General features: G+C 47.6%; 1 protein-coding gene and 1 non-coding gene across 4 annotated transcripts in view; both read right to left on the reverse strand.

Moving 5' to 3' along the window:
* The window catches only part of LOC136161315 (F-box only protein 17), a 31,023-nt gene that overhangs the window by 2,311 nt on the left and 8,928 nt on the right, over positions 1–19,784 (reverse strand). For 2 of the 3 annotated variants that reach the window (XM_065926057.1, XM_065926058.1), the window contains exons 2-6: positions 8,820–8,930; positions 7,337–7,705; positions 3,995–4,106; positions 2,175–2,270; positions 1,589–1,724 (exon numbers count right to left, since the gene is read on the reverse strand). In XM_065926057.1, coding sequence (XP_065782129.1) covers positions 1,589–1,724; positions 2,175–2,270; positions 3,995–4,106; positions 7,337–7,688 — 696 coding nt within the window. In that variant the 5' untranslated portion in view covers positions 7,689–7,705; positions 8,820–8,930. The remainder of the gene's footprint in view (positions 1–1,588; positions 1,725–2,174; positions 2,271–3,994; positions 4,107–7,336; positions 7,706–8,819; positions 8,931–19,784) is intronic. The other variant, XM_065926059.1, reaches the window with a different exon arrangement.
* On the reverse strand, positions 14,928–15,037 carry LOC136162154 (U6 spliceosomal RNA). The gene has a single exon (XR_010661991.1). It is a non-coding gene; the product is annotated as a U6 spliceosomal RNA (small nuclear RNA).

Below are 19,784 nucleotides of genomic sequence, written 5' to 3' on the forward strand. Positions count from 1 at the left end.
GGTGGGGTTGTAAAATGAGTAAGCAAGGGCTGCACTGAGATGACATTTGAGCAGAGACCTGGTGGAGGTGGGGATCTGGAGGAAGAGTGGTCCAGACGGAGGAATGGTGCAAAAGCCCTGAGGTGGCGTGCCTCGAGCAGAGTGAGAGAAGTAGGAAATGGGGTCAAGGAGGCAGTGGGCAGATTGTGTGGGGCATTTGAGATGGGCCCCAGAAGGACTTTGGCTTCTGGCTTTTAATTTTTTGGGGCCATGCCACTTGGCTTGTTAGGATCTTAGTTCCCCACCTGGGATGGAACTTATGCCTCCTGTAGTGGAAGCACAGAGTCTTAACCACAGGGAAGTCCCTTGCTTCTGGCTTTTTATCTTTTGTAATTTTTAAAATTGAGCTGAAATCAAATTCACCTAACATGTACCATTTAAGACTGCAATTCTGTATTTTTTTTTTTTTTTTGGCATATTTGTAATGTTATGTAACCATCACCACTATCTAAATCTGGAACATCTCATCAGCCCAGGAAAAAACCTCAAATCCACTAGCTGTCATTTCCAATTCTTCCCTCCCTCTGTCCTCTGGCAACCACTAATCTACCTGCTTTTTGTCTCTATGTTGTTCAGTCACTAAGTCGTGTCTGACTCTGCAACCCCATGGACTGCAGCTTGTCAGGCTTCCCTGTCTTTAACTATCTCCTGGAGTTTGCTGAACTCATGTCCATTGACTTGGTGATGCCATCCAACCCTCTCATCCTTTGTCGCCCCTTTCTCCTCCTGCCCTCAGTCTTTCCCAGCATCAGCCTTTTCCAGTGAGTCGGCTCTTTGCATGTGTCTCTATGGCTTTGCTTATTCTGGAAATTTCCTATAAATGCTATATACAATATGTGGCCTTTGTGTCTGACCTCTTTCATTTAGCACAATGTTTCCATGGCTCACCTATGTTGAAGTGTGAATGTGTACTTCACTCCTTTTCATAACTGCATAATAGGATATTGGCTTTTGTTCTGAGATGTATCCGTGGGATGGTTATAGGCAGGTGAAATCCGTGGTCTGACTCACTTTTTTTTTTTTTTTGGATTCACTTTTTAATAGCTTTCTAGATGCTGAGTCTGTGTGTTGGGTTGGTGTTGGAGGGAGGAGATCAGGAATTTAACCAGAAGACCACCTAAACGGTTACTTTGATAAATGAGGTATGATGACCGTGACAGCTTAGGCTCAGGAGTCATTGTGGCTTTGAATCAAGCCCTGCATGCTTTAGGGTGAGTTTGGGTGTCACTTCCACCCCTCAGTTTCCCCAACTGTAGAATGGTGATGGAGCAAGGATTTTGGTTCACCACTGCATTCCAAGCAACTACAGCAGTTCCCAGTACACAGTAGGTGCTCAATAAATGTCTATTGAATAACTAGGCCATTGTGCTAAAGAATTAATGGGTAAAACTTTTGGACAGGCCTGTAATAAGGGCTCAATAATTGTTAGCTGTTGTTATTATAGATACAGATAGTGGTGCTGAGAACTGAGAACCGAATTTGAGCAGGGTGAAAAGTGCGTCTGCCTCTGGACAGGTCAAGGGTGGTGTGGAAGGCGGTCTGGACCCACCTGTCGGCAGCCTCTCTCAGTCCACTGAAGGACCGGGTTGGGTGAGGCCGAGAACTTGACCACTTCATTTTCATACACGTCCAGGAGGCGGACCCGAAGCCGGTAGATGCAGCCGCAGTTCTCCCGGGCACCCCACCTGCCAGGTGGTGGTGAGCCTTCACGTCACTGCTACCCACTTAGATCTCTGACCTCCAGGAACTTTGATGATGCCAGGCCTGGGAACCTAGGGGGAGGAGCCTAGGTGCCCCTGAAGTGGAGCCAGAGCCTGGAGGAGGAGCCTGGGTGTTCCTGGGGGTGGAGCCAGAATTTGGGGGAGGAGCCTGGGTGTTCCTGGGGTGGAGCCAGAGCCTGGGGGAGGAGCCTGGGTATTCCTGGGGTGGAGCCAGAGCCTGGGCTCGCCAAAAGTCCGTCCCTCCCTGGCTCTGCTACTTTGAGAGCGTAGCTTCCCTTCTTTCAGCCTCGCTGTGAAGGGGACTCAGGAGCAGTGCCAGCCCGTGGGGGTGACAGGGTGTGAGATGAGCCCCTTCTGTAGAACTGCCGCCTCCACCGGGGTGGGGGTGCGGGCAGGTTGCCACTCTTCACTCACCAGTCGGCCACACAGATCTCGATCTGGGCGCTGTCGAGCAACTCCTGCCACACCCCTTCCATCACCAAGTCCACGAGCTGCCTCTTAAAGCACCATCTAGGAAGAGGGGGATAATGCGCGGTGGAGGGCCAAGAGTTCCATCATTCAAATCACAGCCCAGAAAACACCTCCTCCTGGAAGCCTCCCCTGACTACTCTGTCTGAAGCAGCCCCTTAGGGCTGCTCTACCAGACAAGACGTATGATGGGCGGTGGGCATCCCCGTTGGCCTCTCAGATTCCGCTCCATCATTCACTCTGCTGTGGCCGCTAGGAGGCTGGGCCGTATGCAGGCTTGCCCCTTATATTTGTGGGGACTAGAACATGAATGCAAGCAGAGGCACACCATAGTGGACAGCTGAGAGAGAGTTCTGAGGTCTTCTCATGATCCAAGAGCCCCCCCCCACCCCCCCGTCTAAGATTGTGTTGCCTGTATGGAAGGGTCTCCCTTCCCCTCTACTTCCTGTTGGGTCAGTCAATGGGAAGCTTTAGCAGGAGATAGAAGGGAGCAGAGAGTGGAATCAGAGTATTTATTCTCCTGGCTCCCTCCCAAGGGATCATAGTGGGACTTTGTGTCTCTCCAAGAAAGGACCCTCTCCACAGTGCTCTCTCCTCCCAGCTTTCTCTGTCATCATGTTTCGATAACTGTTTCCTCCCTTACCCCTGCCAGGCCTAGGGGTGATAATGTCCCTTCCCCCTAGCCTAGGGTCCTGCAGTATCTCTTGTGTTGTCTGTACCTTTGTAAACAGTCCTTCTTGAATTTCAATGTGCCATAATAACAGAAATAGTGATTTATCATGAGAACTGATAAACTGACCAGAACAGAATGCTCAAGGACAGATTTAGCTATGTATGCTGCTGCTGCTGCTAAGTCACTTCAGTCGTGTCCGACTCTGTGCGACCCCACAGACGGCAGCCCACTAGGCTCCTCTGTCCTTGGGATTCTCCAGGCAAGAATACGGGAGTGGGTTGCCATTTCCTTCTGCAAGCTATGTATGGGAACTTCATAAACGATAGAGATGGTGCTGACATTCCATGGGGAAAGGAAGGATTCTTTAGTACATGGTGTTGGGAAAACTGGCTCAGTGTATAGAGGGAAAAACAAAAAACTGGATCCTTACCGAACATCACATTCAAAGGTGGATTAAAGATCTAAATGTAAAAGATAAAACTATGAGGTTACTAGAAAAAAGTAGAAGAGAACACTGTTAGGATCTAAGGGGAGGGAAGGATTTTTTTAAACAAAATTTAAAAAACAAATTCTAAAGCAAAAAGATGAATTTGATCATATGAAAATAACAAAGAATGCCAAGGACACACTTAATTCACATAGTAGAGTGGGAGATTTTATGTAACATCCAGAATGGAGAAGGAACTGACATCTAGAATATACAAGGAATTCTTGTATATCAACGAGAATAAGACATCAACCTTAATAAAAATAGGAACAGGCAGGGACTTCCCTGATAGTCCAGTGGCTAAGGCTCCATGCTCCCAGTGCAGGGGACCTGGGTTCGTTCCCTGGTCAGGGAACTAGATCCACATGCTGCAACTGAGAGTTTGTATGCCGCAACTAAGCCCTGATGCAGCCAACTAAATAAATAAAGTATTAAAAATAGGAACAGGTAACTGACAAAAGAGGGAATTCAAAAGCCTAACAATTATTAGTCGAATGACTGAATACATGCATATGGGAAGGAGAGTGTGAAAGTGGGTGAGGGTGAGGATGAGGACCGTAGGGTAGGGTTCCCCCTCCCTCGCCCCAGTGATCAAAGGCCACTCACTCGAACGAAGTCACGAAGCAGGTCTGGGAAGGAGCGCCCGGCATCATTATGAGGTTCTTTTCCACGGCCCAGCCATTCCCGCCGTGCTCCACCTCCCAGCCTCTGAAGCCCTCTGTGGGATATAATAGGGTTAAACACGAGGGATTCGCGCTCCAGCTTGCCCCGGCCACTACCTACTGTGCTCTGTCCACCGGCCCCTCCCTCCCAGCAGGCAGCATTTGTGGACCCCCCCCACACACCCCTCCCCCCCCCCCCCCCCCCCCCGCCCCGACCGCCTCACTCAGCTGGGTGCATCCACTCAGCTTCTCAGCCTCCCTCGGCTCAGTACCCTGCCCTGCCTCTCTTAAATCTCTTGAACCACTGGGCTTTAATTCTGGCCCCTCCCGGGGATGCTACCTCTGGGATCCTCCAGCCTTGACCCCGCCCATTTACTCAGTTCCCCTTCCCACAGCCTCTCAAAACGGCCTGATGTTTCTATGCAAGCTCCGCCCCCTGTCAGCGCCTGATGTTTCTATGCAAGCTCCGCCCCCTGTCAGCGCCCAATCGGTTTCTCCCCAGCCCTCCCCGGCCCTGCCCTCTTTAACCACCGCCCACTGAGCTGAGGGGACGTCCCCAGTGGTCCAGTGGCAAACACCCTCTTCCAACAACACAAGAGAAGACTCTACACATGGACATCACAAGATGGTCAATGCCGAAATCAGACTGATTATATTCTTTGCAGCGGAAGATGAAGAAGCTTTTGGCAATCAGCAAAAACAAGACCTGGAGCTGACTGTAACTCAGATCATCAGCTCCTTATTGCAAAATTGAAGAAAGTAGGGAAAACCACTAGACCATGTAGGCACGACCTAAATCAAATCCCTTATGATTATAGTGGAGGTGATGAATAGATTCAAAGGATTAGATCTGGTAGACAGAGAACTATGGATGGAGGTTTGTAATATTGTACAGGAAGTAGTGACCATAACCATCCCAAACAAAAAGAAATGAAAGAAGGCAAAGTGGTTGTCTGAGCTTAGAGGAGAAGAGAAGTGAAACGCACAGGAGAAAGGGAAAGATACCTATTTGAATGCAGAGTACCAAAGAACAGCAAGGTGAGGTAAGAAAGCCTTTTTTAAGTGACCAATGCAAAGAAATAGAGGAAAACAATAGAATAGAAAAGACTAGAGGTCTCTTCAAGAAATTTGGATACCAAGGGCACATTTCATTCAAGGATGGGACAGAAACCATAAAGACCTAATAGAAGCAAAAGTGATTAAGAGGAGGTGGCAAGAATACACAGAAGAAATATACAAAAAAGGGTCTTAATGACTGGGACAACCACAATGGTGTGGTCACTCAGAGCCAGACATCTGGAGTGTGAAGTCAAATGGCCCTTAGGAAGCATCACTATGAACAAAGCTAGTGGAGGTGACGGAATTCTAGCTGAGCTAATTCAAATCCTAAAAGATGATGCCGTTAAAGTGCTGCACTCATTATGTGAGCAAATTTGGAAAACTCAGCAGTGGCCACAGGACTGGAAAAGGTCAGTTTTCATTCCAATCCCAAAGAAGAGCATTGCCAAAGTTAATGTTCAAACTACCGCACAATCGTCCCACACAATTGTACTGCACAATCCACTCTACTCACAAGCTATCAAGGTAATGCTCAAAATCCCTCAAGTGAGGCCTCAACAGTATGTGAACCAAAAACTTTCAGATATACAAGCTGGATAGAAAAGGCAGAGGAACCAGAGATCAAATTGCCAACACCCAGTGGATCATAGAAAAAGCAAGGGAATTCCAGAAAAACATCTACTTCTGCTTCATTGACTACACTAAAGCCTTTGACTGTGTGGATCACAACAAACAGTGAAAATTATAAAAAGATGGGAATACCAGACCACTTTACCTGCCTCCTTAGAAACGTGTATGCAGGTTAAGAAGCAACAGTTAGAACCAGACATGAAACAACAGACTGGTTCAAAACTGGGAAAAGAGTACATCAAGGCTGTATATTGTCACCCTGCTTACTTAACTTCTATACAGAGCACATCATGTGAAATGCTGGGTTGGATGAATCACAAGCTGGAATCAAGATTTCTGGGAGAAATATCAACAACCTCTGATATGCAGATGATACCACTCTAATGGCAAAAAGCGAAGAGGAACTAAAGAGCCTTTTGATGCGAGTGAAAGAGGAGAGTGAATAAGCTGGCTTAAAACTCAACATTAAAAAAAAACGAAGATCATGGCATCCAGTCCCATCATTTCCTAGCAAATAAATGGGGAAAAGTGGAAACAGTGGCAGATTTTGTTTTCTTGGGCTCCAAAATCACCATGGATGGTGATTATAGCCAGGAAATTAAAAGACGCTTGCTCCTTGGAAGAAAAGCTATGTGTATTAAAAAGCAGAGACATCACTTTTCTGACAAAGGTCATATAGTCAAAGCTATGGTTTTTCCAGTAATCACGTATGGATGTGAGAGTTGGACCATAAAGAAGGCTGAGTGCTGAAGATTTCATGTTTTCGAATTGTGGTGCTGGGGAAGACTCTTGAGAATCCCTTGGGCTGCAAGAAGATCAAATCAGTCAATCCTAAAGGAAATCAACCCTGAATATTCACTGGAAGGACTGATGTTGAAGCTGCAATACTTTGGCCACCTAATGGGACGAGTCAACTCACCGGGAAAACCCTGATGCTTGGAAAGCTTGAGGGCAGGAGGAGAAGGGGACGACAGTGGATGAGATGGTTGGATAGCGACACCGACTCAGGTTTGAGCAAATTCCAGGAGATGGTGAAGGACAGGGAAGCCTGGTGTGCTGCAGTCCCTGGGGTCGCAATGAGTTGGACACGACTTTGTGACTGAACAACACCTGAGTCTACAATTCCAGCAGAGCGTCGCCTCTGCCACGGCTCCGCCCCTTGGTGCCTTCTCCTCTGTCTTGCCGACCAATCTGTACTCTCTCCACTGACATTTCAATACTTTGGCCACCTGATGCGAAAAGCCGACTCATTGGAAGAGACCCTGATGCTGGGAAAGGTTGAAGGTAGGAGGAGAAGGGGACGTCGTAAGACGAGATGTTTGGATGGCATCACCGACTCAATGGACATGAGTTTGAGCAAGCTCCGGAGATGATGAAGGACAGGGAGGCCTGGCGTTCTGCGGTCCATGGGACCGCAAACAGTTGGACAGGAGTGAGCGACTGAACACCACTACCCACGGTCCCTGGCTCCTCCCACTCCTCCCTTCCCCAGCTCCCCCCTGGCCTCGCCCACCCAGTTTCTCAAGGACCACGTCCCCTGGCTCCTGGCCCCGCCCGCCCATCCCGCCCCGCCCCCGGCCCCACCCCCGGCACCCACGCTCTCCGCAGGAGTTGAAGATGAGGTTGCGGCCTAGGGGCGCTCTCAGGCAGTAGCGCGCCAGGGCGCAGAGCGGGAACTCCTCCTCATCCTCGCTGTTGGGCGGGCAGCGCTGGGCCACCGCATAGAGCGCGCGGCCCTCCGCGCTGCGGTCGCGGGCCAGCCGTAGCAGCCAGACGGTGGGCCCGTCCACCACGTCGCGCCAGGCGCGGCACACCGGGCGGCAGCGCATCACCAACGCGCGCGGGGGCACGTGGCTCAGCACCTGCACGAGCAGCTCCGGGGGCAGCGCGTCCAAGGCTATGGGCGGCTCCGCGGGCGGCCGCCGCCGCCGCGAGGGCCGGGCGCCCATCGCCGGCCGCCAGAGTCCTGCAGATAGAGAGGAGTCGGCGGGTTAGGGCAGCCTGGCCTCCCTCCAGCTCTCCTTCCAGGATGCAAGTCCTCCGCGGCTTGACCGTGACCTCACCAGGTACACGGGTGACCGGGAGGCTGCCAGCTCCAAGAAACTCGGCATCTAGTTCCTGCCACTTGGCTCTAGACGGCGACCGGTTTCTCCCCATCTTTCCCCCTTGAGCAACAAACCCCAAAGCCTGATCATGACCCCACGAGGGCTGCTAACCACGGCTTCCTGCTCTGGCCGGTGCACTTGGGTCAGGCTGAGCACCTTACCTATGACCGTACGCTCACTGAAGACCTATGAGAAAAACCCACCGAGAGGGAAACCATTTCCGCTCCATCCCCCAGGTGTCCCAACTCTCTGGCCTTTGGAATCCATGACCTATCCTTCAGCAAAATCCATTTCCTCAATCTTTTCGCTGAACATTCTTGTCACCTTCTTGTTCTAACCAGAACCCACCTGTCCTGTGACCCTTCCAAGTGGGTGCATCTTGCTCCTTGGAGCTGTTTTCAGATCATTTCCCTCCGTCCTCCCCACACGCCCCAGCTCATCAGGGTTTATCGTTTGTCACCTTGTCAGCATCATCTGGTGACCCAGATGACTACTCATCACTTCTCCATGATTTTAGCTCTAGGCTCATTGCCACTCAGGTTGCTCTTATCAACATTCTGGGTGATTTCCACATCCAGGTTGATGATCCTTCCTTCTACCATCTGGGCCTCTCATTCCCTGACCAGCTGTCCTCCTAGCCCCTCTTTCCTCTGGTTGCACCTACGCTTGTCTCAGTAACAATGGCCTCTTCAGAGCCTCCATCTCAGGCTTCTCACTCTCCAGTCATCACCTCCTCTCCTTCCAGCTCTCTCCCTCCAGCTCCCTAGACCCTCCACAGTCCTGCCAACCCACTGTGATCGCCCATCCTTTATCCCTACCTCTTTTTCACTGCCCCCGCACCCCATCAATTCTCAATTCTTCTTTATCCAGCTTAACTTCCTCGGTTAATCATTGAAAACATTTCTTTGCATACACCCTGGCCTCCTCTGGCTTCCTCCCACGCGTGACCTGGTTGAATCCAAGCCCTCCACTTACCTGTGCCTGTACTCACACGGTTTAAAGCAGCTGAAGAACAAGGCTCAACTCCACTGGCCGGCTCCACTTCAAGCTTGTGAACTTGACGCTCAAGCGTGTCTGCAGTGCTGTCTGGCAATCAGATTACATTTCTCTTATCCACTAGCTCTTCCTCTCTATAGATAGCTATTTCACACCTCCCCCCCTAACCTCCAACACATCACACTTCCTTCCACCTTTTCACTCTTTCCTTGCTTCTTCTTATTTATTTTTGGCTTCGTGATGCGACATGCAGGTTCTTAGTTAGTTCCCCCTGAAGGGGTGGAAGCACAGAGTCCTAACCTCTGGACCACCATGAAACTCCCTCCTGTTTTGCAGGAAAATCGATAGAAAGTGAATGTCCACAGACCCCCACTACCCCATAGACCCTCCCTGCCCTCTGCTTTTCCCCCATAACTGTGCCCATTCCGGGCCACTGTCTCGTAGTTCTCCTCTCTCTCTGCTGCACCTTCAGCTTCCCTCTCTGAACTGAGTCATTCTCATCAGCCCACACAGAGTCATCTCATATGAAAACGAATGAAAATACTCTTGATTCCATCTCCCTTTCCAGCTATGACCCCATTTCTTTGGTCCTGTTTATAGTAAAACTTCTCCAAAAAGTTGTCACACTGCCTCCATATGGTCTACTGATGTTCTCACCCATACCTTCTCTAATCAGGCTTTGCCCTCCTTAAAATGATAATCGCTCAGTTGTGTCCGACTCTTTGCAACCTCATGAACTGTAGCCTACCAGGCTCCTCTGTCCATGGAATTCTCCAGGCAAGAATACTAGAGTGGGTAGCCATTCCCTTCTCCAGGGGATCTACCTGACCCAGGGATTGAACCTGGGTCTGCCAGCAATACCACTTCTGGGCATACACACTGAGGAAACCAGATCTGAAAGAGACACGTGCACCCCAATGTTCATTGCAGCACTGTTTATAATAGCCAGGACATGGAAGCAACCTAGATGCCCATCAGCAGATGAATGGATAAGGAAGCTGTGGTACATATACACCATGGAATATTACTCAGCCGTTAAAAAGAATTCATTTGAATCAGTTCTAATGAGATGGATGAAACTGGAGCCCATTATACAGAGTGAGGTGAGCCAGAAAGATAAAGACCATTACAGTATACTAACACATATATACGGAATTTAGAAAGATGGTAACGATGGCCCTATATGCAGGGCAGAAGAAGAGACGCAGAAGTACAGAACAGACTTTTGAACTCTGTGGGAGAAGGGGAGGGTGGGATGTTTCGAAAGAACAGCATGTATATTATCTGTGGTGAAACAGACCACCAGCCCAGGTGGGAGGCATGAGTCAAGTGCTCGGGCCTGTTGGGCTGGGAAGATCCAGAGGAATCGGGTGGAGAGGGAGGTGGGATGGGGAATGGGGAATTCGTGTGGGATGGGGAATTCGTGTAACTTTATGGCTGATTCACATCAATGTATGACAAAACCCACTGAAAAAAAAAAAAAAAAAAAAAGAACCTGGGTCTGCAGCATTGCAGGCAGATTCCCTGAGCCACCAGGGAAGCCCCTCCTTCTCTACCCTGAAATGTCAAGGCCACCCACCAGTGACCTCCCTTGGTGCTGAACCAATAGTCACTGTTCACTCAGTCTTCACTTTGCTTGACCTCTTAACAGCGCCTGACGCAGGAGTCGCTCTCTCTTCACTCTTCACTTCTCTGAGCCACCACATCCCTCTGGACCCCTTCTGGCTGCCTGGTGCCTCCCAGTCAGTCTCCTTGGCTGTTTCTTCCTCCTTCCTCTGATCTCAGGGTCAGGGATTAGTCTTTGAACCTCTTCTCTTCTCCATCAGTACTCACTCCCTTGGGGATCTCATCCACTCTCATCACCTGTCACCTGGACCATCGCTGTCTCCCTGCTCCTTTCCCCAACAGCCTGTTTCCCGCAAGCAGCCAGGACAGGTGTGAACACCTGAGTTTGGGTCCAGTCCCTGCCTGCTCAGAGCCCTGCTGGGCTCCACCTAATCAGGGTCAGAGAAAGGGGCTCTCTGTGGCCCACAAGCCCCACGTGATCAGCGCTCGTCATCTCCCTGCCCTCATTTCCCCTTACTCACTCTGCCCCAGCCAAACCAGCCTCCATACCTCAGAGTCTTTGCACAGGCTGTTTTCATCACCTAGATCCAGAGTACTTCTTTGCTCATCTCCACACTTCCTTCAAACCTTGGCTCAACTTCTCCACGAGACTGTCTCTGGCCACCATATTTACAATTTCAGGGCCTCAAGACCATCACCTACTTCTCCTTCCCCTTTCCTTACTTTATTCTTTTCTAACACTCTTATCACACCACACACATAAGTATAGGTGGATTCTTTACCACCTGAGCCACCAGGGAAGCCCATATATTGATATAATTTACTTAATCAAGTCACTCTTCTGTATTGTCTGTTCCCCTAGCCACATTGTAACAATCACTACGAGGGCAGAATTGCTGCTGAGTTTGCACACTGCACACCAGTGTCCACACCAGTGTGTGACACATAATAAGTGTTCAATAAAGAGATATTAAGTGACTGAATGAACAGACTGTCACATCAGAAACCCACTTCACAGATGAGGAAACTGAGGCATAACAAAATGAAACACCTTTATTTAAAACAAAACAAAACACCTTGGCAAAAGAGCTGAGTGATGAAATGCTGATTCCTGAGTCCAGCCAGCCTGGGTTGAGTCCCAGCTAAGCCTCTTGGCTCAAGGGCAAATCTCTTCATCTTTTTGTGTGCCTCACTTTCTTCTTCTGAAAATGAGGGTGTTAACCATACTTCCTCCATAGGGTTGTTGTGAGAATGAAATGAATTAATATTGGTAAAGCACTCAAGAAATAACCTCCGGTATCTCGTAAATAAAAGTGATATTAATATATTTGACACTAAATTATGTTAGTTGCTATTATTATTACACACCATAAAAAGATGACGAGCAACCATTTAGCTATGATATTTCCATCTGGTGACATTTATTGGGCCCTTCCTAAACCACTGTGCTGAGCATTTAAGCTGCATCATTGCACTGAATTCCATCATTGTGTTTTAATGGCCAAAATGATTCTCGGAGGTTGCCCTGGGTTAAGAGCCTTCAATGATCTAATGCTTGTTATATCATCTAGTGCCAGTAAGTGCTCGATTCATGTCAGCTGTTACTATTTTGAAATAAATTGATTAAGGTCTTGGTAAGAATTAAGCCTGTATCAGGCAAGCGGCCTGTGGACATGGCACAAAACTTAACTCCGCTTTGCCCCCACAACAGAGAACCGAAGTTGTGGAGACTGGCTTTAGAGACCAGGGTGTATTTTGCCCCCAGGTGGTTATTAGTTGCATTAATAATTAGCTGCAGTTTACAAGTGGGTCTACCAGCTTGCCCAGCATGGACATGAAACTCACCAGAACCTAGTTCCCTGGGTCAGTTCTCCTTAGGAATGTGCCGATTGCTGGTGAGTGGGGGATTTCTGGAACTGAGAGTGGTCCCCTCACACCACAAGGGCAGCCAGACTTCACTGGGGAGCAAGGACTTTCAAGTGATGTACTGTCTGAGCCCTGGGTATTCAAAATGCTTATCTGTGATGCTCTCCTGAGGACCATCAGGTGCCTTGTAGCCACCATGTCCAACCCAGCTGAATGCCAGCTACTGGCTGGGTCAGAATGGCAGGTCACTGCCTGCTGCCAGGGTGTTTGGATGTGTGTGTGTGTGTCTGTGTGTGTTTGGCGGGGAGGATAATCATATTGGTTGTCACAGTGACTGGGGGATGATACTGGTATTCAGTTTCCAGGGACCTGTGACGCACAGCAGACATCTTCCCCAAGTGGCTATAACAACGTATCCAATCTGATGTGCTCTTTTTCAGGACTTGACCATTCTCCATTCACATCCCTCCCTTTGACATGGGCAGGTCTTTGGGACTGCTTCACCTTTTCAGAGCATCACAGAAGTGACGTCGTTAAGGGGTTGTGGAGGTTGTGTTGTCTGGGGGTGCATGCCTGGGGAGCCATGAGTCCAGTGGCATGCTCCCAAATGTTTAACAACAGGCTCTTGGACTTCCCTGGGCGTCCTGTGGTTGAGACTTTGCCTTCCAATCAGGGTAGGCAGGTTTGATCCCCGGTTGGGGGACATGGTTTTCAGAGCTTTTGGATTTAGGGATTGTAGCATTTGCTGATTTCTGTGGTGTGAATATACTGTCCATGGCTGATGGCAAGCTACCAACATGATGTCTCTGAACTTTGGAGTTGGAAACCGCTGTGCACAACGCGCTCCCAGGATCTGGTGTGAACCAGTTCCAGCACACCACCGCCTGAGTCACCCTGTGAGTCTGGCTGTCCTGAAGCCGTCACAGTGGAGAGACCACAGGAAGAGATATATATATGCTTGGGGAGCCTCAGCTGTTTGGGTCTTCCCATCCTAGGTGCTGGTGGCTCAGTGGTAAAGAATCCACCTGCCAATGCAAGAGACCCAGGTTCGATCCCTGGGTGAGGAAGTTCCCCTGGAGGAGGGAATGGCAACCCACTCCAGTTTTCTTGCCTGGAGAATTCCATGGACAGAGAAGCCTGGTGGGCTACTGGGGTCGAAAAAGAGTTGGACACGACTTAGCAACTGAACAACAACAACGACAATCCAGGTGCTAGACAGGGAAATTAATGAGCCCTCAGATGACCCAGCCCCAATCACTGCCTGATGGGACTTGCACAAGAGCCCCCGAGAATTGCTTAGCTGAGCCCAGTCAGTCCCAGAGCCATCAGAATAATAAAGGGATGGGTATTGTTTTAAGTCTCTGCATTTTGAGTGGTCTTTTATGCAGCACTTGCTAAATGTAATGACGGTCAGTGACTTGTATTTCAGGGGACAGGTACTACTCACAGATGATGGCCAAGAGAATCCCAGGCAGGATTAAAAGCTCCATTTGGAATGGATAAAGATGTGGTCCATATATACAATTGAATACTACTCAGTCATAAAAAAAGAATGAAATAATGTCATTTGCAGCAACATAGGTAGACCTAGAGATTATTATACTAAGTGAAGTAAGAGACATTTACCATGTAATATCACTTATATGTGGAATCTAAAATATAACACAAGTGAACTTATCTATAAAACAGAAACAGACATAGAGAACAGACCGTGGTTGCCAAAGGGGAGGGGAATGAGGGAAGGCGGGACTGAGAGTTTGGGATTAGCAGATGCAAACTCTTATAAATAGAATGGATAAACAAGATCCTGGGATTTCCCTGGCGGTCCATGGACTGTCTTTGTGCTCCCAATGCAGGGGACCTGAGTTTGATTCCTGGTCAGGGAACTAGATCCCACATGCTGCAACTAAGACCCAGTGCAGCCAAATAAATAATACATAAATTTTTTAAAAATATTAAAAAAAAAACCAAGGTTATAATGTGTAGCACAGAAAACTATGTTCAATATCCTGGGATAAGCCATAATGGAAAGGAATATGAAAAAGACGGTGTATGTATGTATAACTGAACCACTTTGCTATACAGCAGAAATTAACCCAACATCATAAAATCAACTATATTCTCTCTTTTTTTTGCTTTCATTTTTTTCTTAAATCAATTATATTTCAATAAAATAAGTTTTAAAAAAAGTCCCATCTGGGCAGAGGTACTCATTTGAAAGTTGTGTTTTTTTCCTTCCTGTTTCTTGATCTAAAGTCGGGTTACATGTGTGTTCATTTGTGAAAATTCATCAGGCTGTATAGTTTGTACACTTTCTAGAACAGGTTTACTGGAAACAATAATAACAATAAAAGCAGAGATGGTAGTCCATGGAAAGGAACCAAAAGATGTCCAAAAGGCTCTCTGCAAAGTTATCAAACAAAAAATAGGATGAGGACGATGATGATGATTTTAAAAAGTGAAAGTGTCAGTTGCTCCGTCACGTCCGACTTTTTGCTACCCCATGAACTGTGTAGCCCGCCAGGCTCCTCTGTCCATGGAATTCTCCAGGCAAGAATATTGGACTGGGTTGCCATTCCCTTCTCTAGGTGATAGTCCCCATTCAGGGACGGAACCTGGGTCTCCTGCATTGCAGGCAGATTCTTTACCATCAGCCACCAGGCAGGCTGCTTCACAAATACATGAGTCATCCTTGCCCAGGGGGCATGCTAGTCTTCTCTGTATCCTTCCAATTTTAGTATATATGTGCTGCCGAAAGTGACCACGAAAGGATTATTTTTAAATTCAAGAACCCCTGAAACTATTAAGAGGTAGCTTCTCTCTTCCCTCGGCGGTTCCTTGAATCGTGTAGGGCCTTTTTAGAGTGACTGGAAAATTTTGCACAAAAATACCCCTATGACTCAGTGGTAAAACCATTGCCATGGTATAATAAGCATTATTTTATGATTATTTTTGATGGTCCTGGGGACTAACTGGGCTCAGTCATGTAGTTCTCAGGGGCTCTTGTGCCGTGGTCCTCAGGCAGAGCATGACACTCGGTCATCTTCTGAAAGTTCGTCACGCCTCTGCTGAGTGCTGGACCAGGGGACTCTGGCTGGGAATTCCCCAAGCAGTTCCTCATCTCCACGTGGTATCTCCGGCTAGCTGCACACTTTTCCGAGTAGTCACTCTTGATGAAGGTCAAATCGTATTATTTCATTTTCACAGCTCATGATTCATTAAACTATCTTCATTTTATATAGCGTTTCTGAAAATAATTTTATTTATTATTCTTATTTCTGGCTGTGCTGGGTCTCCACTGCTGCTCGGGCTTTCCTCTAGTTGCAGAGTGCTCTAGGGCTCGGGGGTTTCAGTAGTCGCAGCTCCCAGGCTCTACAGCACAGGCTCCATAGTTGTGACATTCGGGCTTAGTTGTCTGGAGGCATGTGGAATCTTCCTGGATCAGAAATCGAATCTGTGTCTCCTACATTGGCAGACGGATTCTTTACCACCACGCCACTGGGAAGCCCTATAGCGTCATTTTTACTTGGCTAATTTTCTTCCTTAACTTTGTTAATTTTATCTTTATTAATTTAGCAAGTATACTTCCATCGATTTCGAAATTACTTTTATGATTTGTTAATATATTGATAATTTGATAATAATATAATCAGCTAATAATATATTGGGATAACTTAGGTGCAACCATTGCTTATTTATTATTTATCAATTTTTTTTGGCTGGGCCATGCAGCATACAAGATCTTTAGTTCCCCCACTAGGGATCAAACCTTTGTCCCCTGTAGTAGGATTGCAGGGTTTTAACTGCTGAACCACCAGGGAAGTCCCAACCTTTGTATATTTATAAATGGATGACTGTACTTGCTGTGGTATTTATACATTTTTGTACTTGAAGTGTCATGTCACTAACTTTTGTTTTATGAATTTGGAATACTGGACAGACAGTTGCTATGAATGGTAATGTTTCAGTATCATTCTAAAAAAATACATAGGTCTTTGTCTTTGTCTCCCTATCTTAGGAATCACGGTATAATTATTTGAGCATTTCTGTATGCCTGAATTTTTTCAGAATACAATCATGGGGATAGAAAAGACTCGACTGCAAAGACTCAATATCAGTAAAGCCTATTAGGACCCTGTGCTGGGGGCAGGGAGTGGCTGAGGGTTTCCAGGACTCTAGGCTGCTGCTCCCAGCAGGACAGCTGGTGGTCAGGAGCTCCCACTATGGAGGCAGATAATTCAGGTTCAAATCTGGGTTCTGGGCTTCCCTGGTGGCTCAAAGGTAAAGAAGCCACCTGCCAAGGCAGGAGACATGGGTTCAGTCCCTGAGCAGGGAACATCCCAGATGCCTTGGAACAACTAAGCCCATGCTCTGCAACGAGAAACCACTGCAAGGAGAAGCCCGAATGTCTCAACTAGAGAGTAGTCCCTGCTCGTTGCAATTAGAGAAAAGCCAGACCAGCAACAAAGACTCAGCACAGCTGAAAAAAATAAATCTGGTTCTGCCTTTGCTTGGGCAGGCCATCACTTTGGCTTGTTGCTGGCCTCTGAGCCTCAGTTTTCTTGTCTGTAAACATATGCCCATATGAATAATTATTCTATCTCAAGGGCTGGATGTGAGCAGTGAAGGAGAAATATCCTTAATCATGTCTGGGACTCAAGGAATAAATAAGACCCAATGTCATACAAGAACTAATAGGATTTCACTCTTTGGATGAAGATTTGGTAATCTGAACCTAGTGAGATGCCCTTTGTGGATCTCCCTTGGGGAGAAGGGAAATGGGAGAGGTGGGTGGGCACATGTCCAACTCATCTCCCTTTCAAAACTCTTGCCAACTACCTAGGGCACCCATATTGAACTTGAACTCCTCAGGGAGAATGCATGAACAAGCCACCAAGCCAAAGGCAGGAATTACCTCCAGCAGCACTTCATGGAGATACAGTGTATGTACTGGGATAAGTGAGGGAATCTCAGCGGTGGGATTTGGGGCACGTTTCTGCCGTTCTTCCCTGGTAGCTCAGCTGGTAAAGGATCCACCCGAAATGAGGGTAGACCTGGGTTCGATCCCTGGTTTGGGAAGATCCCCTGGAGAAGGGAATGGCTACCCACTCCAGTATTCTGGCCTGGAGAATTCCATGGACTGTATAGTCTATGGGGTTGCAAACAGTCGGACATGACTGAGCGACTTTCACTTTCTGCGGTGTGTGCACGCGTGCATATATTCCATTTATATTTGCCCAAGAGTCCTATTTCCCAGAAATTTTTAAAAATTAAAAAGAACACATTCACAGATGTCTAATTTACATCCAATAAAATGCATACATTTCAAGTGTACAGTCTGTGTTTTAACAACTGTATGTAACTGTACAACCATCCTCATAAACAAGAGGGGAGACATTTCTGTTACTCTAGAATGTTTACTCTTTCCCACCTCCACCCCAACCACTAATTTGCTTTTTGTCACTAGAAGTTTTCTTTTCTAGAGTTTCATATAAGTGGAATCATATGGTGTGCCCGTTACCAATTTACTGCCTCACAGCTCCAAGTTGAGAAACTGGAGTTCAGGCATTTATATCTTCTTCCTTCGCCGGCTGCCATGCTAAAGTTTTCCAGTAGAGGGAGCCAGAGAGGTGTTGCAGGAGGCAAGACTTTTGCTTCTAACTTCCAGACGCGGTTCCCCAAAGGCAGTCACAAGGGTGTAGGCTTCTCCAGTGCCTGGCAGTGAGGAGCACCCCTCAGCCAGCACCTTGCCCTGGTACCCACCTCAGCTAGTTTCTTGGCTGAGTGCCTCTGGTGAGACACTTCCTTGTGAACTGTTTTCCCTAGCATCCTTAAAGGACCGACTTCCGGCAAGTTCCAGAGGATGGATTTCCAGCAAGTTCCACAGCCGGAGCACCAGAGGGACTCCTTTGCCCTTTAGGGAACAATGTCCAAGTGGTCTCCCAAAGCATCAGGGTCTGGGGGCTTCCCTGGTGGTCCTGTGGCTTAAGGCTCCATGCTCCCAATGCAGGGATCCAGGGTTCAATCCCTGGTCAGGGAACTAGATCCTGCATGCCACAGCTAAGACCTGGCATGGCCAAATAAATACAAATAGATGTTAAAAAAAACCCCAAACCCCCCGAAGCATGAGGGTTTCTGGGACTGCCAAGGACAGTCTGGAGGTGACACCGTTCTCAAGCTCTCTATCTTAGCTGTTAGGGGTAGAGGCTGCTCCCTGTATTTGCCATTTTATATTCTTTACCATACTCTTTATTTCTCAGGAGCTACTCCTTCTAACTCTAATCCCCTGCTATGATGAATAAATCTGTATATTAAACATCCTCCTTTCAAATTACTGTGTGGTTTCAGTCTCTGGAATGGACCCTGAGTGATAACCCTAGGATGCACCCCTGTGTCTTCTTTCCTTCAGCAGAACATTGTGTGATTCAGCCACATCATTGCTGTATTAATCGCCAGTTCACGCCTGTTTATCACTGAGTAGTATTCCATTGAACAGATAAACCACAATCTGTTTACTCACTCAGCATGACGGACATTTGGATTGTTTCCAGCTTGAGGCTGTTATGAATAAAGCTTCTACAAACATTCACATTCAAGTGGTTGTCTGGACATATGTTTTCATTTCTCACGAGTAAATATGTAGGACTGGAATTCTTGGATCACATGTTCTTTATGAGAACACGCCCAATCATTTTTTTCAGCATGACTGTGCACTCCCATCAACAGTGTATGACAGCTGCACTTGCTAGAACCTTATATGGTCAATCTTTTCAATTTTAGGCAGAATGGCTTCCATTTCATGCCTTGGAGAGATTTTCCTCTTCCTGACATTCTCCCTTATCAATTTTAACACTTTACTCTTGAACGGTGGTGCCGGTGTTGTCTCTATTTTATTTTATTTTTGGCCACACTGTGCTACTTGTAGGATCTTAGTTCCCCAACCTGGGGTTGAACCTGAGCCCTCAGCAGTGAAAGCGCCCAGTCCTAATCATTGGACTGTCAGGGAGGGAAGTCCTGCCAGTGTTGTTCCTAACCTACCACAAATGGTTACAGAAATATCATCAAGAAACAAGATTGAGACTTCTCTGGTGGTTCGGTGGCTAAGACCCTGAGCTCCCAATGCAGGGGGCCTGGGTTAAATTCCTGCTCAGGGAACTAGACCCCATATGCCCCAACTAAGAGTTCATATGCTGCTGCAACTGGGACCCAGTGAAGGCAAATAAAGGCTTTCCAGGTGGTGTTAGTGGTAAAGAGCCCACCTGCCAATGTAGAGAGGCAGATTTGATCCCTGGGTTGGGAAGATCCCCTGGAAGAGGGCATGGCAACCCACTCCAATATTCTTGCTTGGAGAATCCCACGGATAAAGGAAACTGGCGGGCTGGAGTCCATAGGTTTGCCAAGAGTTGGACACAACTGAAGCGACTCAGCATGCATGCATGCAGCCAAATAAATAAAAAATTAAAAACAAATGAAATATATAAGCAACAAGGGTATACTGTACAGCACAGGGAA

The sequence above is a fragment of the Muntiacus reevesi genome, chromosome 2, assembly GCF_963930625.1.
Source record: "Muntiacus reevesi chromosome 2, mMunRee1.1, whole genome shotgun sequence".
Lineage (NCBI taxonomy): Eukaryota > Metazoa > Chordata > Mammalia > Artiodactyla > Cervidae > Muntiacus > Muntiacus reevesi.